Below are 26,218 nucleotides of genomic sequence, written 5' to 3'. Positions count from 1 at the left end.
GGGGGATGTTAGGGATTATAATTTCAAATAGGTGGTCAGGAAAGAGATCATATTATCTATAGCATCACTATCAATGATATCACTGTCATTAATCATGAACTCGTGCTCTTATTCCCAGGAGTTTTAGAGATACAATGAGATACTTGGACTCCTCAACCTCATTCCAGGGAATAGGATGGAAGAGAGGTGTGACAGGTGTGCAGGGGAGACAGGGTAGGGTGAGGGGACAGGCCATACCCCTCAGTCCTGCTGGGGAGATATCCTGCAGTTTCCGACTCTCTCCCTTCTGGTCTGGCCGGTCTCCCATGGGTTCTCAGGGTCTTAGCAGTTGCTATTTCAAAGCTTTAATAAGAGAGGGATTTACAGAAGGAACACATTTTTCTTGATTTTCTTCTCAGAGAAAATGAAGGCTGTGCAGAGTATGTAACACAGGTAAATGTGCTCTTTTAGGGAGTGAGTCTGATATTTTATGAAGCTGTGGGGAATTATCAAGCTCCAAGGATGCCGTGTGATAGTGTCAGAAATCAGAATGTAGATATGCTCTAATCCAGACCCTTCAATTTATTCATAAGAAAATCAAGACCTACCAGAAAGTGAGGTGCTTGTCTGAGGACACACAGCTCATTTGTAAAGAGTAGGGACCCTACACTGTGTTGCACAGACCTGAATTTGCTAAAATGGGTTGTTAAAAATACCATCCAACACTAGTCCCAGACAGTTGTGATCGATTTCCCAGGCACCTAATTTACTCCAGGAGAATTCATACTGTATACAATATGAAAACAAAGTCTTCTTCAACAAGTGATTGAAGCCAGAGTGTACCCAGCACCCTTCTAAGAGTCCTTGTTCACGCCAGTTAGATTAGAACCGCTTTCTAAACCATGGATTACTTGAGCTAACGTGCGGTCTACAGTTCTGGGTTACGTGTGGGCACTGTTGGTCTTGCTAAGTAAAAATGCCAGCTCAGGTCTGTGCCACAAAGAATATATGTTTGAAAGTTGGGTACACTTTGTATAAGGAATACTGCTTCTGTGGATCTTGCTCGAAAAGAATTACTTAAGGTACTTTATTCCCCATCCTCCGTTATCAAGTGCTGTAAATGTATTCACTGGTTTATCATCATTTCTCTTCTGCCTACACGCACCTGAAGGAAAGAACAAGGGGAAGCATCAAGCAGGTTTGTGATTTCTCTTCTGCTCCATGTTTGTTTATAAATCTGATGCCTAACCGATGTTTTAAATGTATCTCATGTGAGTAATATTGATCAACAAATACAAGATGATTAAAAGTGACCTTTCACAAGATTGCCTGCAAAGGTTGCTGTTTCATTGATTTCCCCCCCTCCTTGGAAGCATCATTGTCTCCCTAACTCACTGCTTCTTATAATCGGCAGGGTATGGAAAATTCTTGGGGAAAAATAATAATTATGGCCTTTGGTTATTCCTTGGTACCCTTTTTCTCAGACAGAAGTCTTACCGAAGTATTCAAATTCTGGGAAACACTGTAAGATATATTCCCCTTCATCAGGGTCCTTTTAGAATAAGAAAATGGGTTTTTTGGGCAAAAGGAACACTGTGTACAGGAGGTAAGAACAAGCTCTCTGTGACATCTCCAGCTCATTAAGCACTGGTTTACTTGAATAACATGATTCAGAGGAAGAGCCTCCCCCCGCCACCACTGCCCTATCCTTTAGGAAGAAGACAATCCTCCCAGAAACTTCACCAAATAATTTATGGCCATTCTTTCATGCCCTTCAAGGAAATGCCTTATCAGACTAAAGAGCAGAGAGTTAGACCAGGAAGAATTGGAGGTGAAAGAGAACATTTTATTCTGTGTTAGTGAGTATCAGAAAGAGTCTGGATTTGGGAGCAAAGCCCCAAAGGACAGAACCAGGTAGATCTTGGCACTGATGGTGTAAGGAGTAGCAGAGGCAGAACCAGCAGGAGAATCCCAGGTGCCTGGAAGGGAAGAAGAAAAAAAAAATTTCTATCATTGCTACTTGTTTCAGTAATGAGGACACAGAGGCATTCCACCAGGGCAGAGTTGGCCCCTGGGTGGGGACCAGTGGGAGTCCAGGGAAGGTCCCCTAGTTTTGTATTGTCATACTAGACATTAATTATAATCTATTCATACCATACTGAAACCAGTTTCAAAAGGTCACTTGGAATCATGAGGTTCTGGGTCCTCCATTTCTGCATTATATGAACACTTAAAAAGATTCACAAGCCAGAATCTAATTTCACCCATGATGAGAGACAGATGTGGCAGGGTGCACAAAACTCCTTCGAAGTAGGTAAGCCTACACTGGGATGGCATTAAAAACCCTTCTCTTACTTGGCAGACAAAGAGTTAGAGCCAAGGTCACTAGATATTCCTGGGTGATATTTCCAGAAAGTTTTAGTAGCCTAAAGATTTGATCATCTCTACTTTAGAGATATTTCTGCCCAAAGAGAGGTTCTGGTCATTAGACTGAGAACATTCTTTGAATAAACTCCAGAAGAGGCAATCTCTACAATTCTGGCCATTTAGTCCTTTTGTCTAGATGCCCTGCAAACCCCGCCATCCTTCTGTTTTACTTGAAAAGAGTTACACAAATAAATCATAGCCATTATAAGCCATTTAGTCTATTTGGTGATATTTGAAAAGCTTGCCTTTTTTTAGAAGCTATCTCTTTACAGATTGTGTCAAAGGGTAATTTGTCTCCAAATCCTAAAGGCAGAGACTATCTCTGGCACAAACTCCATAGCTACCTGAGAGTAAGGTCACCTGTCTTAGTTTCATCCTCCAAAACAGAGCTGTTGACACCTAAAGGGGAAGTCTGTGAATCATGTGGAGTTTCTTTGCAGAAGTGTGACCTGGTTTGACAGTCCTGAGAGAGGGGTCCCCTTGGGCTGACACGATATTGCACTTTTTCCAAATGTTACCAAGGCAGGAAGCAAAGATAAAATTAAAGTGTAACTATGGAGCTTCTGTTCCTCACTCCAAAAATGAACATCCCAATCAGCTGTCACGATTCAAAAAGACCACCGACCAAATTTTTTACATTTCATGATGTTCATTTATAGCTAAAACATCAAAATTTATTCTACATACTTGTGACTAAGGGTGTCAAAAATGACTCACATGTAGTTTTGAACATACACAGAAACACCAAGTTATGTTACACAGACATTTCTTGCTTCTCTAGGGTCATTGGACACTTGGCAAAAACCCCATGAAATGTCCTATATTACCATTTATCTGGCATGCATGCCTTACTTGATTGTCCTACTTCATACACGTAGGTCTTCTGTCCCCCAGTGATGTATCACATCTCCCTGTGCAAAGCTAGGACTGGGAATGTGCTCAATAAACAGTTCTTGGATAGAGTAATAAAATGTCCCTGACCTCAAGTAGCTCACGTAGAAAGAGAAAACACCAATAAAAACGGGAAAGAGGAAATATACAAAAAGACAATGAGGTAATAAGAACACTTCAATAATCTGAAGAAACAAGCCAAAGCTCCCATTTTACCATGACTTAAGCTTTCACCTTGCTGGGTTCCATAGGCAGTGGAATTTATGATACTGCATAAGGAATGCAGAAAGACTATTACATTAACAGTAGCAACAGTACCATCTTAAGAAAAACAAATTTGCCCTTACTCAAGCAAAATATGCACAAAGGAAAATGCATTTATAATGAGGATTGTTTCTTGGAAGAGAGCAAGTTTGGGTCCAGGCTATTGTTAGTTAATCCTGGACACAATTTCAAATGGATTGATTACCGCCACCCAAGCGCAAAGCCCTTTACTGTGTTTGGGGCCATTGCGATAGTGATGGCGATTCAGATAAGAAGAAGAGATAAACTTCAGCCAACTCTATCTTCCGGATATCTCAGAGCCTGAAGTCTCCTAAAATCTTTTGTCATGGCTTTTCATTGTGTTAAGAACTGGGAGTAATTCAAGCGTAGATGGGTTTAGTACAGTAGCCAGTAACTCTTTCCTGGTCCCTGGCATTTTTTCCTCTGAATAACCAGGCCATACTTGGAGAGGCTTTTCTCACTGCAAAATGTAGTGAGGCATCACACACATTCATATACCCCCATAGCTAACTAGGTTCCCATCTTTGGAATTTTCTGGTTAGAGAGAGTTTTGTCTTTCTACCCTGAGGTTAGGGTATGTTTAAACAAATTTGGGCTAGGGAAAGACATCCAGTTCCATGATGCTTTTGCATTATTTGCAACAGGTCCAAAATTTTTCTTTAAAAATATAAACCATCAGTCTCAAGAGAAGCTCAACTGAACAACAGTTGAAATAGTGTCTCTTTGAGACATTAAAATGATGTCTTTGGTACAGGGTCAGGTATAAATTACTATTAGTCTCAATTGAGCCTGCTCTTTTCTTCCTCTACTTAGACCATAAACACAACTTCTTTAGCATCATTTAATGATTCATTTGTTTTCCTCTATCTTCCCATTGAAACAGTTCTAATCTCATATGTGGTGAAGAAATTTATTGATTTTAGTGTAATAATTATCCCATTGAGTATCTTCTCCAACTCATTTTTTTAAACCGGATGGTTTTTCTCTGTTTTGGTACAAAGTGTCACTTTCAGAAAATAGAATATTCACCTATAAACCCATCTAACCAAATTAAGCCAGTATTCTCACCTTGAGATTTTTAGGTCCTTCTCCCTTCCTCCTTGACTTAGCCATCTTGCACGCACCGCCACAAAGACTCTTACTTCTTCCTACCTATGTTAGGTTTTTATTGCTACAAGAATAGATCATGCCAACGGAAGTTTAGGGATTATCTGTAAATCTCACTACCTCTGCCTACCCTGGCTCCTTAATCAACAATTGTTGGCTATGTGCATGCTTCACAGTTAAGCTACCCTGATCACCGTCTATAGGCTTTAAATAGAACCCTGTCAGACTTCTTATTAGACTATCTAAAGTTGCTTGAACAGGTTCTTGTGAGAGTGTTATAAAGATGCATGTCTTAAAAGTTAAAGCATAAATGACATACTTTTTAATTACATTATCATCTTCTGCTGTGATCCACTGAGTGCTTTGTCCAAATTGCTCCTACGTGGTTGGCTTTATTAGGTTCTGAGATGTGTGGTTCTTAAGACAGAACTCTAGAATGCAGAGAGAAAAGACTGCGTTCTTGTATTTCTTGGGCGTTTGTTTTCCACTATTTACATTTTCTTTCTTCTGTGTGCAAAGAATGATCTGCATGTGTTGTTAAACCAAGTAAGACTAGATTTTTTTTTTTTTTCAGCATAATCAACTTGTGTCCTTATGGGCAAAATGTTAGATTGTTTCAAAAACAATCTTTTGAAAATGGTTTCTCCTTCTGTTCGCATTTATTGATAGAGGGAAAGGATTTAGTCTTTTTAAAAACACATCAAAAGACATACAATAAAAACTCTTCTTTTAACAAGCTAGTGACTTAGAATCTTCTGACTTTTTAAAGCATGTATTCTGACAATTAGTTATTGATATTAACTATAACTACAGGTGTTTTATGCAAATCAAGAACTTTTTTAACTTTTTTAATATTTCAAACAACTCATTGGTTCCTATAAATATTTATTTTTCAAAGTTCCGAAATTATTTGTCCCTCGTTTATACTGCATTGGGTTGCAAAGGTTGCTATATTTTAAAATATTTATGTTCTTATTTTCACATGACTCTGATGCTAACACACAGGCTACCATCGTTTGTTAATGCCTGCTTCACATCCAGTCCTTTCAACCTCACCATTAAGAGCACTGATTATACTCCAAGCAGCACACTTAAGCTACGTAGTTAGTACTTACTGCTTAAATAGTCTGTGTACTTTGACCTGAAAAACAATAAAGCCAAATGGCTTTGTTGTTCTAAAAAGAAATCCCTGAGCACTTTCGTGGTGGTGCAATGCTTAGTAATGTGCTGCTCTATCTCCCTCACTCCTAGTAAGTTCTGTAGTAATAAGCAGAAGCTCTTCAGAATGTACACCTCACGGAAGCAGAGGTACCCAGCATCCCGGCTATTGACATGAAATTTGAGAATGCCAACTAACCTCAGGTGCATGACCAGGGTCTACCGCCATCCTACCTGAGCCCCGCTCAGAGACTCACTCTTCCTAAGGACTTCTTGAATGAGGTTTTCAAGCCGCTTGTTATTTTCCTTGTTGCCTGTTGCCTGCTTTGATACTCTAGCCCAGGGCTAAATAGGCAGGGTCGCGCACAGCCCTGGCTGTCGGCCCCTTGGCGCCTCCTTGTGGTGGGACAGCTGCTGAACTGCTGCACGCACTGGATTGTTACGGCTCAGTCGCCATATTGTGCCTGAGGCGAGAATTTGTAGAATGCTTATCCTGTGAAGGGCTAACACCCTAATTAAGTATTAACAAGGACTACAGCGTTCTAAATCCAGGAGGATTACTGTGGGGTTACCGTAATGCCACCCAGTTCCCTGGCAGGGAACATCCAGTAGTAGCCTGCATGCTGGGCCATTTGAGGGACTTGTCCATCTGGTTCCTAGAGGGGAAGAATTCCCCTGCACAGTCCCCCCTCGTCGAGTCCTCAGCTGGGGAGGTGGGACTGCATACTCAAAGATGCCGCGATCAATGACTACAATGCCCTTTGGGTTACTTTCTCCAGAAAGAGACCTTCTTGTTTGTCTCCTAGGAATAATCTTTGACAATCTTCCTAAAAACACTGTTCCATGAATCTTTCTCAAAAATCATGTTTATAGGGGGCGCCTGGCTGGCAGAGCATGTGATTCTCAATCTCAGGGTCATGGGTTCAAGCCCCACGTTGGGCATGGAGCCTACTTAAAAAAAAAAAAAAAGTGTTTATAAATATGACAAAAAGTAAGAAAGTAATGAAAACTTGAATGAACCAGTAAAGAGTCTATCTTTTTAATCAGTGTGCATTTTCAATAACAGCCATCTAATCAGTTTAACAGTCATCTAATCAAGATGTTCTGTTGATTTCCAAACGGGGAAAAGAAGCAGAAAAACTAATAGAAGTGAGCTTTTTTTGTAAGAACAGGTCTTTGTTTTGAAGAACAAAATTTTGCCTGGTTAAAAAATTCTGGGTTAAGATTTTATTCTTAACTTTGATACAATTATGTCAAAAGAGAGAGTGAAAACATTATTTTTTTTTCTAATTTCATATGTAATATGTTGGATTCACTTTAAAATGATTTTTGATAATTCTTTTCATATTAGACATTGGCAAATATTCATGCAGTTAAGAAGGACAAAAAGGGACATGGTACCTAGAACTCATTTATATCAACTTTAAGTACTTTAAATAGTACTAAGATTCAGAGAAAAATATTATTTCCACTTTCCATGAGTTATTAAAGATGCATCAAAACGTTTCAGAGGCAACTTTTAAAAAGTATTTGCATAGGAGCAATATTGTTTTTAAATATTTCATTATTGCCAATCAGCCATGGAGGGTTTGATGCTGATACTTATTTCCAACTTTTTTACTTTTTCAGTAATTGAAATTTTAAAAAAGAAAAAACAAAATTTCATATTAAATGGTTTTATGATGTTTTCATCAGTTTCCTCTTCACTTAGTTGGTATAAGAAACAGATATGTTGTTAAAGATTAAGAAAGTAATTTGATATTAATGAAACCCAACCTTCTGTAGTAATTAGCATCTGTGAGTTCCAGAAAAGGTAACCAAGTAGATATAGTGAGAACATTTGTAGTGATGGCTATGTAAACTTCAGCCATTCGTTAATCTAAATAAAGGTGCAGAGTTGAGCATATGTTCCTGATTCCGATCATCATAAATTTAAATGATGGAACAGATGTGCTGAAACTGAAGAGAGATGTGAAATTTTTACTATTTAAAAAAAATAAAATAAAAAGGTTGAGAAGAGTAGACATTTTGGGCCCTATCCCTTTTATGTCTTTGAGGATTTGTTTAAATGATTTGAAGGTTTGGGATGACATGGAGAACCCAGCCTCGGCATAAAAAGATGCAGTTTTATATGTTATTGTTGCTGTTGTTTGATGTGATCCACCATTTAATCATGCATTCGTCTGGTGCAGAGAAAGCCTTTGACTGACGGGATTGTTTTAAAGAACCCTTGAACCCACCCGACCCCATCACAAAACTGCCCAGCCTGTTCTCTGCATGTGCCTTCAGCTAGTCGTGCTGGGCTTAGCTACATCTGCATTTCCGAGGGGAGCTGTCCGTGGCATGGTCGACTTGTTTATTGTTACCAGGACTTTCTGATCACCACAGTTCATTATTTGATTTGTTTTCATGTAAACACATAAAATGTGGTGTCTTTTTAGAATATCATTTGTTAAGCAACTAGGCATGGAAAAATAAATGTTACTGTTTCTTGTTAGCTACAAAACACATAACCACTAAACACATTTGCTGTTGGCATGCTGCAGCTGGGGACAGTGGACGTTGCGGTAAGTGGAAAAAACCAGGGCTCCACTTCGTCTCAGATAACCCGAGTCCATGAGAACACTGCCTCCTTCATGCCCCACGAAGGCTGCAGCACGAATGTGGGTCTCGGCCTCTCAGAGCAGCTGCTCCAAGTACTGCCTTCAGACCCTAGACCCTTCACCCTTCATTTCCTCAGACCCCCAAGTGGCCTGGGCCTCTCACTAGGGACCAGTGTCGTTCTCTGATGAACAACACAGTGCTTTATAAATGAATCACAAAAAGAACACAAACAAAATGGGGACACAGCACCTCTTACAGTCCACTTGGTTCCCACAAAAATCCCTTAGCCGTGTTGCTATTTTCATCCTTATGTTAGAGATGAGGACTGCAAACTCCAAGCCTCTTTGATTCCAACCTACCCTTCCCACCACCTCACACAGCATCTTTTGAGGAGGAAATCGTGGAGATGCACTTTGGGTTTTGTTGTTGTTGTTAATGCTTCCTTTATCAACCCACGGCATTTTAGTTCTCGCTGGCATCTGAGAACTGAATGTCGGAACAAATATAATTCACCGGTAGCTGCCACAGCAAATCAATAACCTGTTTAATAGCAGGAAATTGTGTTAGTGAACATAACATCTCATTCCGTTAATCAGTCATCACATTCATTATATGTTGGGGCTGTTCTACATTGTGTGGTTTTTGTCTCACAAGAATGAATGCAAGCATAAAAGAAACGGGTGTTAAATGTTGTATGTTTGCTCTTATGTATGCAGTACTACCAACCGCTAGGAGATTGCATGAATTTATGGATATCATAATCTTGCCTGGAATATGAAATGCATGCAGAATATAGATATATGTGTGTACGTAACTGTCATCCCTGTAGAAATGCTCAGAAATTACAAAGAGATATGCTCCCAAATAAAAAATTATTTTCTTTAAATATCCAAAGTCAAGGTCAAAGCTAGAAATCTGTTTCTAAAGCAAACACCTAACCAGTTCTTGGTTATGTCCAGTGTAATTGTGTCCAAACTACCGTACCCGATGTTGATTCTTTCTGTGATGAATCCAGGAAAGGGTGTGCCACCTAGACAGTGAGACTAAGTTCAAACGAATGCAAACAGATTAAATAAAGCTCCGGTTTTCAATAAGGGAAGACTATATTGCTATGCTCCTACTCGCTGAAAACATGTTGTCTATTGAAATAGAGTATACGGTCTCATCAAAGTATTTACCCAAGTGGAGTGGAAGAAATTGCTTGAAATGGAATAATCATGCCTCTGTTGTCCACAGTCAGAAGCTAAGTTTTAAGGAGCGAGTACGCATGGCTAGCCCGAGGGGCCAGAGTATTAAGAGCAGACAAGCGTCCGTAGGTGACAGGAGGTCCCCGAGCACCGACATCACCGCCGAGGGCAGCCCCACCAAAGTGCAGAAGAGTTGGAGCTTCAACGACCGAACCCGCTTCCGGCCCTCGCTGCGCCTCAAAAGTTCTCAGCCCAAACCGGTGATAGACGGTAAGCCCTGTTTTTCCATAACTGTGTTTAATTGGATAGGCTATCGTGAGCGAGATTATGAAGTAATTAATTCTCCATGGTACCAATTGAAGATAGAAGAAAACAACCCCAAGGAAGGAATTGTTTGTTGGTTTTATTGGAAATTTATTCAGTGCCTTGGGCAAATGTACAGAACATAAGTTTACTTTTGGGAGCAACTTTGGCAGCTAAATCTACATTTCAAAGGAGTCAAACAAAATGTGGTTATTTCTTCACTCTTATCTACAACACGCTGTTATTTCTCAGACAAAGTCCCTATCAAGTTCAACGCGACTGTCCTTCTCACAGATAGGTTATGTCTGACCAGCCAAGATGACCAGGTGGTCTGTGAATGACTTGAAACACAGTCAGAAGGGTCACAATAACTTTCTGGACAACAGTGAAGATGCTGTTCCCTTCTCTATGCTCTCTCCACCCCTAAATCAGAGACCACCGCTTATCTTCCTTAGTGAGATTCCTGTTGAAGGTTCTTACCTAATGCTAAGTAGAATTCAAGTTCTTCTCCCAAGAGCAGCCAACCTACTTTATTCGCCATACAATGTTTCAGAAGTGTACTTGCTAACACATTTTATTGAGTGCCACATCATTTTCATGTTTATAAAGCAGTTTCTTTTTCACATAAGATTAGCTTGGTTTTCCTTTTAAGTATGCCCCCCTGGGATCTCTCTTTTTTTTTTTTTTACGATTTTATTTATGTATTTGAGAAAGAGACAGAGATCACAAGTAGGCAGAGAGGCAGGCAGAGAGAGGGGGAAGCAGGCTTCCTGCTAAGCAGAGAGCCCGATGCGGGGCTCGATTCCAGGACCCTGAGACCATGCCCTGAGCCGAAGGCAGAGGCTTAACCCATTGAGCCACCCAGGGGTCCCCCTCTGGGATCTCTTAAACTGGGGGAAGAACCAAGGTCAAATAGCATCTTCTATGAATGCATAAAAACTGCAAAGGCTATCGGCCCTCCTGTTCTCATTCCCTGGTGTAACCTGTATTTTCCCAGGCTCTGAAAGCCTGAGGGATAAAATTAACAACCAGGGGTCATAATCTCTGTGATCTCGGGCTCCCTGGAATCTCGGCCTACGGGTTCCTCCCAGCTCATTCAGAGATCCCCAGGGCTATCCCTCCCACTCTCCGGTGAGCAGCACAAGTCCCCTCTGCACACCTCTTCATTCTCCACAACTCCGTGGATGCCGTGCTCTCCAAGGGGACGTCTCGCTGCTGAGCACCACATTCCTGGTGGAGCGGGCAGCTCCTATCTCAGCGGCAGGACAGGCTGACGCTGCCAGACTTCCCTCCGCCTGTCCCTCTGCTAAGGTAGGAAATGCTTCCTCCACCAACCCTGGACACTCCCCTTCAAGCCTTTGAGTGTCTGGAGTCACTGGAGGCACCGATTTTCAGTGTCCTCTGGTTTCCACACTCGCCTGCTCAGGAATTTGGCCGAAAGCCCATGAACAGCTGAGTCAAGAGTTACCCATTACAGGGCTTTATGTTGCACTCAAAATAGACTTTCTGAATATAAATGGATGCATCATTTCTGGAAGGCGATTTGGCAACATATATCAAAAGCCTAAGCCTGGACACATCCCACCCACCGATTCCACTTCTAAGATATAATCAATATAATAAAACAATATCAGACATTAGAAATGGTGCTACAAATCAAAAATTATTGACATGAAAAGGTGAGCATAAAAAATAAATTGTTCCCTTTTGCTGTGTGTGTGTGCGTGTGTGTAAATTCATGTACTTACCGGAAAAAGTCTGGAAATATTTATAGCAATATATGAACAATTACCTCCAAGTGATGAGGTCATGGTTATACTTTCTTTCTTCATTTTGTCTGTATTTCCTATTATTTCTACAATGAACATGTAAAGCTTCTGCAAAAGAAAACAAAGGATGATTTTCTATTAAAAAATTGGACCTTCTTTTCACCCAATACCCTCCCCTTCCCCAATTCTAGGGACCTTTGGTCTAACACCCCTCTCCTTAGGGTGATTCCCCCCATACACTCTCCTCTGCCAAGAGGTAGAAGGACTGCCCTGTCTTAGTGCTTAGCCTCTGTTGAGTGTAGACATGGATTGTCTAATGAAGTTGAACATACCGCAAATAGAGCTGTATTGGGCTCTAGGGTTGCCATAACAAAGTAGCACAGCTAGGGTAGCATAAACAACAGAAATTTATTTTCTCACGGTTCTGGAGGCTAGAAGTCCAAGAATCTCCTTGGCATTTAATGGCTACCTTCTCCCTCTGTCTTCACTTCATCTTCCCTCCATGCACAGCTGTGTCCAGATTTCGTCTTCTTTTTTTAAAAGGTTTAATTTTTCTATTTGAGAGAAAGAGAGAGAGTGAGAGTGTGCACAAGCCTGGAAAGAAGCAAAGGGAGAGAAAAGCGGACTCCCCTGCTGAGCAGGGAGCCAGATACAGGACTTGATCCCAGGACGCTGGGATCATGCCCTGAGCCAAAGGCAGATGCTTAACTTACTAAGCCACCCAGGTGCCCCAGATTTCTTTTTCTTATAAGACAACAATGATATTGGATTATAGCACACCCTAATCAGCTCATTTTAACTTAATTGTGTCCTTAAAGACCCTATCTCCAAACAGAGTTACATTCCAAGGTACTAGGGTTTAGGACTTCAACATAGGAATTTTGGTGGGACATAATTCAGCCTGTAACAGAGCTCCTGCTCACATACATCATAGCATCCCTGGGCAAGCCGGGGTGTTGTGCCCTTATCTTCAAACCTAACCCTGGATTCACACTGTGCTAGAAATGCATACATGACCCACGGTGGGTCCATACTCTCCCAATAGGGGCTTCAAAAAATACTCGACTTTGTACTGTGAGGTCCTTAAGGCTGGCTGAGCACATCTAAATAAAAGATCAATAGGATCTGAATTCTGAATATGGAAAGTGAATTCTACTTGTATATTCCACCAGAGGGAAAGCACTTTTCAAAGACTGCTAACGTCGGCGCTATCCATCCCGGTATTTCAGTTACTGCAAAGATGTCTCAGAGGTCAGACGGATAGAAACAGAAGTCCTATTCTTTAACAAGTAACAAATCGGAAAGGTCTCCTGCCATCCATTTTCTACATCATTTCATACAAGTGCAGTTCTGTTTGGTTAGAAAGGAATTGCTTTTCCCTGGTTGATGCCCATCTCAATTGGTTCTGAGATCCCCCAAGTGACAGGAGGTCTGATTGCTGTTCTGCCAAGGTAGCTTTGTCGGCTGCCCACCTGCAGGAGATCATGACTCCTGACTCTTCATTTTATCCAATAGTCCAGAATCTTTATCCCTGAGTTAACTCAATGCTAGGACTTGGGAAAATGGAAGTTTCTTTTTAGAGGGAAAAAAAAACAAGTAAAGTAGCTATCAAATAAATGTAGACTTCAATTACACATTTTTCTTTATACTGCCCCTTCTGGTTTTAAGTATGTCTACAAACCACTTACTACCCGTAGAAAATAATACATAGCACCACAGCCAGCTCCCAATTATTCCAGATCTATTTGCTCATTCACTTCTGGGGCTCTTTTCTTCTACTTCTCTCCTTCCTGTAGATATTTTAGGCATTTTTTTTAAGATTTTGTTTATTTATTTGACAACAGAAATCACAAGTAGGCAGAGAGGCAGGCAGAGAGAGAGAGAGGGAAGCTGGCTCCCCGCTGAGCAGAGAGCCTGATGCAGGGCTCCATCCCAGGAGTCTGGGATCATAACCTGAGCTGAAGACAGAGGCTTTAACCCACTGAGCCATCCAGGTCCCCCTTTTTAGGCATTTCATTGCCCATGAACAGCTCAAAGAGAGTGGATGAATAGCAAAAAGAATAATGAAAAGACTAATTGGCCTTTGAGTTTAATAACAAAGTTACATCCAGAAAATATATTGAGTTAATAACTAAGTCACATTCAGAAAATAAAAGACACGATCATAGAAAAACAAAGGAAATTTAGGGTTAATCCATAAGCTTTAATAATTCCTGCCAAATCTGATACCCTTTACTACAGATGGCATTATTTTTATAATTTAATAACTATTACAAAAGCTATTAAACATTGCATGTTGGACTTTCTTGACTATAATTGTTTGTGTAATTTACATATGACACTTAAAAGGGGCATAACTATCTTCCAATAGTCTACATTCATGTACACAGAGAAGTAGAAAGTAATAGGCAGATGTTGAAGCCAGAAATTAACAGATGGCAAAAGGAAGAAAGTGAACGGTAAGGGACTGCTGTGGTATTGCCATAACAAATTTCTTTTGACCGGAATGGTATGAATAGTATTTTTAGTTTATAAATCCAGTAATAAGAGAGAGAAATTTTCCATTGGTCAACCAATAGTAAATAAGCCTCTTCATATAATTTTTAAAAGTAGATAGGATATGACTTTTTTTAGATTCCACATACAAGTGCAGTCAGGCAGGTTTTTTCCTTTCTGTGTCTGGCTTATTTCACTTAGCATAATGTCCTCCAGGTTTATCCATTTTGTTGCAAATGGGATGTTGTTCTTTTTTAAGGATGAATAATATTCTTTTATATAATTATACCACAATTTCATTTCACTCTGTATGTCTATCAGGTCATCATGTTGTACACTTCAAACATACCCAGTTTTTTTTTAAGATTTTATTTATTTATTTGAAAGAGAGAGAGTGAGATCGAGTTGGGGGAGGGGCAGACAGAAAAGCAGGCTCCCCCACCCCAGCAGGGATCTCTATGTGGGGCTTGACCCTAGGATCCCAGGATCATGACCTGAGCCAAATTCAGACACTTAACCAACTGAGCCACCGAGATTCCCTGCAATTTTTATTTTTAAAATAAATTTTTAAAAAATTAGATAGGATAGAAATGATATTTTTCCTCTCAACATATACAATAATAATGATAAAAGTAACATTTACTGGATCCTTCTCTGTGGCAGGCAATGTTCCAGTGCTTTAGTTCTCTCATTTCATTCAATTTTTCCAGTACCCCTATGAAATAGTTTCATTATTATCCCCATTTTATGGTTGAGAAAATTGAGACCTAAAGCTGAGTAACTTACCTAAGACTAACAGATACAAGAAAGCCACAATATACACCCACTCAACCTAATTTCACAGCATTGCCTTCAGACACATTCATTGAAATGCTCCCTAATGTCATATCTTTCTTTCGTTTCCTCTTTTTCCCTGCCACCCACCCCTCACCCACTTTCACTCTTCCATTTTCAGTTGGTCAGTCTCCTTCCTATAGAAACCATTTGACATTGCCACTATTCCATTCCGTCTTTCTCCCAGCCCCACTGCCAAACCTCTGAACTATATCATCTTCAAAGACTACCAGAGGTGGAAGATGAGGCAAATTGAGGAAATGGCCTTTAGATGATCCTCTCTGTTTTGGTCAGTATCTGGGCAGAGCCTTGAGATAATAGACATGCTGATCTGTGTCTGTTTACCCTGGGAGGAAGGCAAATGGTGAGGTCATGTGAGGTCGGTTTCAAGATGCAAAAGGGTGTGTCAGGAGATGGACAACAGACAACCGAATGGAAACTGACAGACTCAAGTTAAAGGAATACCAAGCAGCCAAAATCCACAAGAGTGAAACTACAGTAGAGACGGGAAAGTCCAGATTTCTGGTGACCAGTTTGAAGTTGAGGAGGGCTACACTTGCTGGACCCTCCTGTCCTTGGGAATGCCTTTCAGAACCACACTCAAAGAGTACAATAATCTTGACAGAGACGTGTCCCACATAGCTACGGGTTTTTAACCTGTTCGACATTGCTTCTGTTTCAGGGGAACATACCGATTCTGCTGAACAATCCTGAGGGTTCATGCTGGTTGCTGTGGGAGGCACATCCTCCCCAGGTATTTACAAGAAAGACTGACATGACCCTGGGTGCAGGAGGTATATGGGGTTCACCCGAGCAGAGGCTGGATGAGCTGAAGATATGGAATAATTTGCAGTGGTCGGGGCGGGGGGTCTCCCTGGTGACCAAGTCCCTTGTTCTAGACACTGCTGATACCTCTTCTCTCTTCACTTCTCTTCCACGTTCCTTTCTTCCCTCAGCCTGTGTACCAGTTAGGATGCATTTGGCTGCAGGACACAAAAGAAGCAGATTCAAATACCTTCAACAATAAGTGTATCTTACCGCCTAAAAAGAGATTCAGAGGTAGGACAGCTCCTGGCCATGAAACATTGGGATCCTGACTTGACTTCTCCATGCTTCTCTTGGATCACCTTTTGACTCTGCCCATCCGTGTGCCCATCTCCTCTTCTGGCTGGGAGTGAGATGGCTGCAGCAGCTCCAACCATCTTATGAGGCACAACACTTTGAGAGGCAGAAAGGGAACCATCTTGTGTTGCCATCTCTTGCTGAAGTGAGGAAAACTGTCCATTTGCATCTTCGTTTGTAGAAGGGGGTCTCGTGCCTGAAGTGAACCTTGGCAAGGAGAATGAGCATTGGCAGTCAGGGGCCAGACTTCCCTGAAGCCCCTCAAGCAGGGGAGACGGAGATCGTAACTGGATAAATTTTAGGATTTATGTTCGGGAATCGGCTATTAGGAAAGCAACATCGAGCAGTGTTGGATACAGCCAAACGAACTTTTCTACTTTGTGATGGTGAAGAGAACGAATGCCCTTAAACATGTTTTCTCCCAAACATTCTGTCTACATGTCATTTCTGTTCTTCTAAGTGTCTATGCTTTTTAAACATATGAGCCAGATTTAGAAATCTTTTTTTTTTTTGTCCTTTCTTTTATCACATAATTTCCATGAGACAGTGAGCACAGACTGGACTAACTCCTTAAATTTCAAAAGAAGGACAAAATGGGTAAAGGAAAATCTAGGGAAAGATAAATGAATTCCCATTTAGATCATTTAATCCCTCCCCACACACAATCAGCTGGTGCATTTCCGGTCACCACCCCTACCGAGGGAAACAGGGAACAGTTGCCTTCCTCACCACCTCCTCAGGTGTCTTCCTTGGAGACTCCTTCTTCCCTTTCAGGCTCATAATAACTAATAGGGTCTCACCTAAAGATAGCAAAAGAGCGGAAACACAAAGCATGAGGTGACAGAAGTTACCTTAAAGTTAGTAAGTCCATCCACCCCCTTCCTCTCTCCTTTAACCTCTGTCTTCCAGGTCCCAGACCCACCAGTCTCCTAAAACTTGCTGGAGATTATCAGCATAAGATCATCAAGAATACTGACAAAAAAGCATTTTAGTACAGTGGTTTGGACAACACCCTGAACTAACAGACTTCTGTGCCGACAATGGGATATTTTTTTCCAAGCGGTATAAATTATGCACTATCAAGATTTCATATTCAACTAATCCATGCACACGGACCTTTCATCATCTACTAATCCTCTTTTACACTTATTTTCCAATGGCATCTTCTTCCCTCGTGTTTTTCTCAGTCTCCCCAGTTGACATTTTCAGTGTCTCCACAAAATGCCAAGCATTGCATGGCACTTAGCATTTTTTTCTGATTTTCCATATTGATGGCCCAGCTTCAGCCAAGCTTTGATTATAATTTTCCACAAAATATGATGCTTCCTGGCACTTTCTGAAATTACCTGATCATGACTCTGCCTTGTGTTGACAGAAACAATTCTTGTCAAGGGGGTGGTTCTGGTAGGGCTTCAGTTTAACCTGTTTGTCCACATCCCTGACAGGGTATCCTGACTGAGAAACATGCCCACTCCCCTGAGCTCTGCCTGTAACAAAACCTGAGGTGTTTCTTTCACGACAGAACATAGCTCCCTGTATGCCCAACTTCACTGTTAGCATCCTTCTAAGCAAAAGTCTACCAAGGGGAGTCAGTAGGATTCTGAAACACACATTCGGTCCTTCTCCGCTAAGGAGTTGATGAAAACATTACCTGGAGAAAGTTCCTCAATTCTGGTCCATAGGTTTCTTTTTCCTTTAGTTGTTCAGGTTCATTATCCATTTGGTCCATTATTCTTCATTCAGAGACACATTTTGGTCCTCTCCGGGGTGTCCTATATTGTTCCTGTCCCCCTAAGATCTGCTTCTTTATTCCAGTGTTCCTATCACTATGGGGGGGGTGTTGGAGGGCAGGGGGAGACCTCTCAATCTCTGATCATAGATTCTAAGTGACTCAGTCCAGGCACACCTCAGAGATATGGCAGGTTGGGTACCAGACCACCCCCATAAAGCAAATAGCACCATAAAGAGAGTCAAAGGAAATTTTTGGTTTCCCAGTGCATATGAAAGTTATATTTACACTGTACTGCAGTCTATTAAGTGTTCAAAAGTATTATGTCTAAAAAAATAGTATGCATACCTTAATTTAAAAATATTTCTTTTTTTTTAAGTTTTTATTTATTTATTTATTTGACAGACAGAGATCACAAGTAGGCAGAGAGGCAGACAGAGAGAGAGGAGGAAGCAGGCTCCCAGCTGAGCAGAGAGCCGGATGCGGGGCTCAATCCCAGGACCCTGGGATCATGACCTGAGCCAAAGGCAGAGGCTTTAACCCACTGAGACACCCAGGTGCCCCTAAAAAATATTTCATTGCTTATAAAACGTGAATCATCATCTGATCTTTCAGCGAATTATAATCTTGCTGGTGGGAGATCTTGCTCCATGTTGATGACTGCTGACTGATCAAGGTGGTGGCTACTGACGGTGGGGGAGGCTGGGGCAAATACTTAAATAAGACGACAGTGAAGTCTGCCGCATCAGTTGACTCTGACTTTCACAGATGATTTTTCTGTAGCATGAGAAGCTGTTTGGTGGCATTTTGTCCACAGCAGAACTTTCTTTCAAAATTGCAGCCAGTCCTCTCAAACGCGGATGCTGCTTTTATCCACTATGTTTATGCCATGCTCTAAATCCTTTGTCATCATTTCAGCAGTCTTCACAGCATCTCCACCTGGAGATTCCTTCTCAAGAAACTACTCTCTTTACTCATCCATAAGAAGCAGCTCCTCTTCTGATCAAGTCTGATCAACAGATTGCAGCGATTGCATCCCATCTTCGGGCTCCACTTCTAGTTCTAGTTCTCTTGCTGTTTCCACCACATCTGCAGTTACTTCCTCTATGGAAGTCTTGAACCCTCCATGAGTTAAAAAAATAAATAAATAAAAAGCAATATCTGCTAAGTGCAATAAAGTGAGCATGCCTATAGTTATCATATTTCTGGTAAGAGTTGCTTTTTCCAATACTTTTCGTGAAACACCTGTTTCTGGTTTGTTTGTTTGTTTTTTAAAGATTTTATTTATTTATTTGACAGAGTGAGAGGGATCACAAGTAGGCAGACAGGCAGGCAGGAGCGGGAGGAAGCAGGCTACCTGCTGAGCGGAGAGCCCGATGCGGGGCTTAATCCCAGGACCCTGAGATCATGACCTGAGCCGAAGGCAGAGGCTTAACCCACTGAGCCACCCAGGCACCCCTGGTTTTTAATTACTGAAGAAATGTGTTTCTATTTGGAATGGACAGAAGTTCCTCTTGGCTTTCTATTCTAATCCAAGTACTCTTTGTGTTATAGGACAGAATTTCTGTCCAGATTTCTCTAGGTTCTGCCCCCAATGTTTATTGTCATCCTATAGTGCTAGGGAAAATCATATTTGGTTCCTATTGGTGAGGGAAATAACTTCCTGCTTAAGATATAGGCTTTGAATGAATCCCAACTCCTTGCTTCCAGCAGAAACTAAGCTGCCAAATGACCTACGAGTACAACCTTAAACCGTATTTCTTTGGACGTCCACAGATCCAGGTCTCACTGAGAAACCTGGGGTTGTAAACCAGGGTTCTAAATTCTGTTTCACCAACACATCAAAGTGTGTGTGTGTGTGTGTGTGTGTGTGTGTGTGTGTGTACATCGGTGCTTTAAAGTGAATTGGAATGCTGTATTACTCATCTACTGATACATAACAATTTGCCGCAAATGTGGCAAGAGACTCATAATCTCACTTTCTACAATCAGGAACCCAGCAGCAGCTTGGATGGCTGACTCTGGCTCATTCTCTCATAGGGTTGCAGTCAAGGTTTTGTTAGCCATAAAAGTCATCTTAAGGCTCAACTGGGAGAGAATCTATTTCCAGGCTCAATCGAGCATTTGCTGGTGGACCTCATTTCCTCACATCAGCCACTCCATAGGTAGCCTGAATGTCCTCTGGCTCCCCCAAAGCTAATAATTCAACATAGAATAGATGCTCAAGAGAAGGAGAGAGTACCCAAGACAGAAGCTGCAGTCTTTTCCAACCTCAGAAGTGATGTACCATCGCTTCCTTATGCTAGTGGTCATACAGCCTAACCCTGGTGCAGTACAGAAGGAGGGAGGGTCATTGGCAACTCTCTTAGTGGCCAGCTACCATAAATGTTTTTAACTTGGATATGTCTTTCAAGTTGCAGAACCCACCACTCCCTCTTGTCTTTCTAGGAATTCCAACCACCAGCTCCCCATCTCTTACATGTTTCCATTACCTTCCTGCCTCTGAAGTCACTTGGGTTTGTGACCCCTAGACTAAACCTTTCATGTCCAGTGTCCTATGTATTATTCTCAAACACACACACACACACACACACACACACACACACACACGCAACCAGTCATGTCCTGACCCTTAACCTCAATCACATATAACTAGACTATTAGATTCCATTCTTAGTGCAACCTTGGAAAAAGTGATACTAACAAAATATTGAGCATTCGATTAGTGTGACAAAAAAAAAAAAAGAAAAAGAAAATGAGGAAGCAGGGAACTAGCTGGTCAGTAGCCAAACCGCAGTGTTCTAACATCTATTCCAGCATTCATTCTTTTAGAACGTGCGAAGCATCAGCAACAGCTTTGAGAGGCTGAAGAGATGCTCTTGGTCACTTCAAAGGGCAGAATCAGAACCAAGTGTGCAATACCAGTTTTTCCGTCAATAACTTGGAGGCTAGCAGTTAGAGACCTCACACTGATGGAGTGGAGTCTATCACTGGCAACCTTCAAACCGAACTTGGATGATCGACATTCAGGGGTTTCTAGGTTCTTCAGAAGATTGAGCTGGAAAACCCCAAAGAAACTTTCTTCCAAACCCAGATTTCCATAGTTGCTATTCTGGCTTTTCCCTTAACCTTTCATCCTGGCAATTCCAAACTAAAAAGGTGGAAGACTGGGGGGATGGGTGGGGGAAGTAGATTGGCTAAGGGATGCCAGGGACTCATTTTCTGTCCTGACCCTGGTCTCATCTTTCTGTGATGAAAAGTGTTTCCCATGGCTTCTTCCCTCTCAGCAGTCCCGCTCCTTGACTTCCCTTCTCACGGTGAGCTTCCGCCCTTCATTTCCCAAGAAGCAGGTCAAGTGTGCCCCACCTATCCTAGGAGGTGTCTGTGTGTGCTCCTCAGTGGAACATTCACAGAATTTGGATATGCCTTTAACTGGCATATTTCAAGTCAAGTCAACAGGTGCTTGGGGGGCCGCTTCTCAGGGTTGGCATTTTCCTGGGCACCAAAGGGACCAAATGAGTAGACATGATGAGTCCCACGTCAGAGAACTTATCAGCTGCCTGTAAAGCTTACTGCCCAGCCCCACCCTTTACAGTACTAACTGGCACCTGGGGGGCACAAAAGGCATCCTCCTTACTTGGCAGACTTCACACTTTTCAGAAATAACCCGTGGGTGACCTCTGAAATTCGCACAAAATAAGCACCAAGTTAGCCATTACACAAATCACAGAATTTAGCCCATATTTAAGAGAAGCATTTTTACGCTGCATGGTGATTTTTCATTCGTATATCTCAAATTATTTCCTTCAAAGGCAACACTTAGTTGTCTGTTCCACAAAGAGAAACCAATATGACACAATTTTAAAATTGTATTTAATCGCTTTCATGGGGTGCTCCAGTTGGTAAAGAAGAAAATAAAAGGTTAGAGGAAGGCCAGGGTGCTTTCTCTGCAATAGACAACTAACACAGGAACGAGACGAGCTAGCCAGGCTTCCTTTGTGCTGTCGGCAGTGTGAAACTCACTACATTGTTCCGAATTCCTTTTATTTTATTTTCAATGTCTAATTTTCCCCAGCTTTTCTTCTCTTGCCATCTTTTTCCTCTGTTGCCATGTACAAGCATTAACAACAGTTCCTGGACTCCGAAAATATAGAAAGCTCACAGGAGTATTGCCTGGGGAAAATTAATCTCTGTACCTCCAGTTACAAAGATTCATTTGCACATGAAACCCTTAATTCCCGCTGGTGAGAAATTTGCATTTTTCATTAATCTAAGGCAACAGCAACTGGTGTACCACATCATTCTGCTGGAGTCGGTGACTAATCTTTCCCAAATTGTTTTGAACCTGTGTTCCCATGATTTTGTGTTTTGGTTGAAAAATGTCATAACCTCATGTCTTTTTACATTTGTATACATTATCTGTTACAGCAAAACTATTCCCTCCCCCCAGATTCAGTGGCTCAAAACAGCAACCATTTATTTAGGAGGCATTTCTGTCAGGCAGTACTTCCGTTCTTGGCTGGACTCTCTGGTGCATCTGTGATCAGCTACTGGGTTGCCTGGGGGCGCTGACTGGCCTGAGGAGGCCTCAGCTGGGCTGACTCATCTCTGCTCCATGTGGTCTCTCAGCCTCCAGCAGGTTGGGCTGGTTCAGAGTGGTGGTGAGCTCTGGAGAACAGTGCAAGACCAACCCGCAAGGCCTACGGTGGGTCAGGCTAAACTCTCGGGCAAAATCACAAGGTCAGCCCAGATGCCAGGGGTAGAGAAAGAGGCCCCACCTCTTAAGGGGAGGAGCTATAAGTATTAAGGGCAGTATGGCAACCTAGTGTCCTAGTCACTGGTAGCTTATTCACTTTAAGTCTTTACAGTATGCTGTTGGTTCCTGAACCACTATGTTGGTGTATGGTTCCATTGGTATTCCTTCCTGTAGTTCCCTGCACGCCTAGAGCCTAAGAAGGGAAGGGAAGGAAACCAACATTGTTAGCACGTAATATGTGCCAGGCATTGACGAGGCATTTTCTCTTGGTTCATTGCATGCCCACACAGCCATTTTTCAGATAAGGAAATCAAGACCTAGAAAAGGTAAATAACTTGCCTGTGTAGGTCGGTCTAAATGCCCAAGCTCAGATTGGAAATCGCATTTAGATGTCATTCCGTCACTCTTCGTATGTTCTACCATGCTGCTCAGCATGTTTTCTTTCACATAGGTCACATCACCAATAAATGAATGAATGAAACACGATATAAATCAGATATAAGTTTAGTGTTAGTCAAATGATTTATTGTCCTCTGTTTCAGTTAATATGGCAAATCTTCCCAAGCCATGTGCCTTTGTCACTGCATCCAAGGCGTACTCTCCCCATCCCTTCAAGTGTCAGTTAAGGTAATGCACCAGCAATTCCCCTTTTTTTTTTTTTTAAAGCAACGCTCAAACATTGCTATCTCTGGCCAACCTCACCCAAGAGGTATCCAAAGGTTTACACCTTGGCATTTCCTGACAATATCACTGCTTACCTAATAAGAATTGAAAGTTGAGGGAAAAAAATTACCATATCTATTTTGAATTCCCCAACAGATTGGATTAATGAATAATGCAAATGTGTCGTTCTGCGGTTTGTCGGCCCATTGTCAACCATGACTGCCTTTATTGAGGTCAGGTGTTTCTGAATATGATTCAAAGAAGACAGATCTCATCCTTTTGGAGATAGGATTAAATACATTTTTTTAAGTCACTCTGTCATTGATTCAGAATGTTCCTCCCTCCGGTAAAGTACCGTCTGTCTAAGTCTCAATCTCTTGTAATTTGACCTAGTTCAGTTATTTTCCTGAATGAGGAGGCTGTCTGAGATGATGCTGTCAGGCGTGTCCCATTGCCTGTCCTAGTTATCTGTGTGTCGTTGACCTTCCTTTTGCTCTTATCACTTGGCTTTGCTAGGATTTTCCGAACATTTGTTCTAATAAAGGCAGTCCTGCTAGACTATGATTTATCTTGCTCTAATTACAAACACTTAGATGATTTACTTGTAGAGATACAACAGTCTACAGAAGTAGATTTGTGTGTGTATGAATTTAAAAAAAAAAAAAAAGGTTTTCACAAAGCCAGGAGTTTTAGATCCTTGTTTTTGATTGGAAAAACTCACAGTGCTTTGAGTATGGTGAGTCCTCCAGGGATTTTTTTTTTTTTTTTTAATGAAAATTGAATTAATCCAACAGTGGTTAGAAAAACCACTTTTGGAATAAGAATCAGTTTTGGAATAAGACAGAACTTGTTTCAAACCCTGATTTCCCCATTAGGCTGAATGAGCTGAGGCAAGTGACCTAACCTCACCACACTTTAGTTTATCATCTCTCTCCCTCTCTCTCTCTGTCAAGTAGCAGAAATGATACCTACCTAATAGAGTGTGTGTATAATAATGGGATATAATGTGTGTAAAATCGCTTGTACAATGCCTACCGCAGAATAGGCACTCAATAAATTGAATGGAATATTATTATTATTTCATTAATACCAATTTCTGCATTAATTTTTGTTAATTGAAGTCCTAGGCTCGATTAATTTGCATGTTTTCATCTTCCCTTTATCCAATGCTTGGTGGCAATGCCTACTGATTGTAAATGGAAGTTTTAAAGTTACACGTTCATACAAACTTTATTCCTTTAGTCCTCAGACTGAATTTTAGGAGTCCTGCTGAATAATTTATATAATCACAGAGAGATGGCATTATCTTTATTATACCTCATGCGATTTATTACTATTTATCCAGGGGTCATTGTCTTTATTAAAGATGACAGAAATAGTTCATTTGTTTGGAAAGAGAGGCATTGGTTTACTATGTGACAATACAGTGTGTGGCACATAATAGTTGCTTAGAAAATATTTATTAGTGAGTGAAATGATAGTGAACAGATAATGAACAAGTAAATGATTTCACATTTAGTTATTCAGGAGTCAAGTCATTAAACCTCATTGATAAAAATTGCTTTGGGATTATAAAAAGCCAGCATACAAATGAAATGCATTATTGAAGCCTAGAGTGTGATATTATTAAAAGTGTTTATTGCTGAATCCCTAAGTGCTGAGGTATTCAATAAAGGGGATATTGAGTGATTTTTAAGAAGATAATGAAATTCCTGGGTTGCTTTATAGTCGCAATAATTTTAAAAGAACACATAGTCCAGTGTTCCCATTTTGAATAAAGACAGTCAATGTAGTAACATATTCAATTAAAAAGAAGAAAAGCATTTTTATATTTTTCCTTTTTACCTTATGGGCAGTTACTAAGCCACTATTATGGTGCAATCAGCAATTTTAGTAGCAGAGACCATATTAATTGTTTTTGGAAACTCTGGTGCTTCATATCATCCCTCACAACAGAAAGATTCCTTTTAATTAAGTATCAGGAACTATTCCATGAGGTTTTGCCGGCATTTCTGTTAGCCAGTAAGTAAGGTTAATTTACAGTCCTTAATAGAGAATCTTAGAGAATTTCATATCATAATTAACATAATTTAAGATGCTGATAATGCATGAATTATCTACTCAATCAGCGTAAGTGGGATCTTTGATCTTAAAGAGAAAATGCTCAAGAACAGTAGTGTCTTACATAATAGATCCCTCATTAGTGTGAATTAGTAATTCTGGATGTTGCTAATTAACAAACCCCAAAACAAACAAAATAAAAACCAAATTTGCCACATCACAAGAGTGCTGGTGAGTGTATTTGGTACACACGACTACATTAGGATTTCGATTGAATCCCCCAGCAATCGAGTTGCCTACCTTGGGCAGGCACTGCGCATAGGGTTTTACCTGCCTTGGAATAATCAACTGTGTCCTAAAAGTTGATACTGAAAGTTGAGATAAATAATATTTTAGGAAGTTACTGAGAATGTAGTTTTGTGAAGAATAAGGAGACAGTGTTCTGTTTCTGAGGTGACTGTAGAAAGGTACAGAACTTTAAAGAGAAAGAAACAAGAGTACCTCTCACTTCGCCAGCCTTTAGGTATTTGAGCTGGCCCTGAACTTGCCAGTGCTCTCCCCTTAGACTCTAGGACTCATGGGAGGTGGGTTGCAGACCGTGTGTATTACCATGTGCTGCTTCATGAGGAAGCAAGTGAAAAGGAAGCAGGTAAGAAACCTCGGGGTTATCTTCATGTTAAAGAGCAATCGGTGATTTTTTTAAAACATGTGAAATAGAATTGATGGAAATGTTAAAAAAGGAAATACTGAACAAGAGTCAAAAATGAGGATGTGCACCAACCGGGCAGGAAAGACTGTGTCTATGGTGCCTTTCCGTCCATGGTAGAGTGCCGGGAAATCAAATTAA

General features: G+C 41.1%; 1 protein-coding gene across 4 annotated transcripts in view; it reads left to right on the top strand.

Moving 5' to 3' along the window:
• KCNQ5 (potassium voltage-gated channel subfamily Q member 5) overlaps positions 1-26,218 on the top strand; it is a 523,469-nt gene that overhangs the window by 453,658 nt on the left and 43,593 nt on the right. For 2 of the 4 annotated variants that reach the window (XM_032864363.1, XM_032864366.1), the window contains exons 9-11: positions 1,151-1,177; positions 5,941-5,997; positions 9,688-9,908. In XM_032864363.1, coding sequence (XP_032720254.1) covers positions 1,151-1,177; positions 5,941-5,997; positions 9,688-9,908 — 305 coding nt within the window. The remainder of the gene's footprint in view (positions 1-1,150; positions 1,178-5,940; positions 5,998-9,687; positions 9,909-26,218) is intronic. The other 2 variants (XM_032864364.1, XM_032864365.1) reach the window with 2 other exon arrangements.

The sequence above is a fragment of the Lontra canadensis genome, unplaced genomic scaffold, assembly GCF_010015895.1.
Source record: "Lontra canadensis isolate GAN:19392208 unplaced genomic scaffold, GSC_riverotter_1.0 scaffold27, whole genome shotgun sequence".
NCBI classification, from domain to species: domain Eukaryota; kingdom Metazoa; phylum Chordata; class Mammalia; order Carnivora; family Mustelidae; genus Lontra; species Lontra canadensis.
Note: the sequence above shows the minus strand (reverse complement) of the source record. Positions and strands in the feature narration are given on the sequence as shown.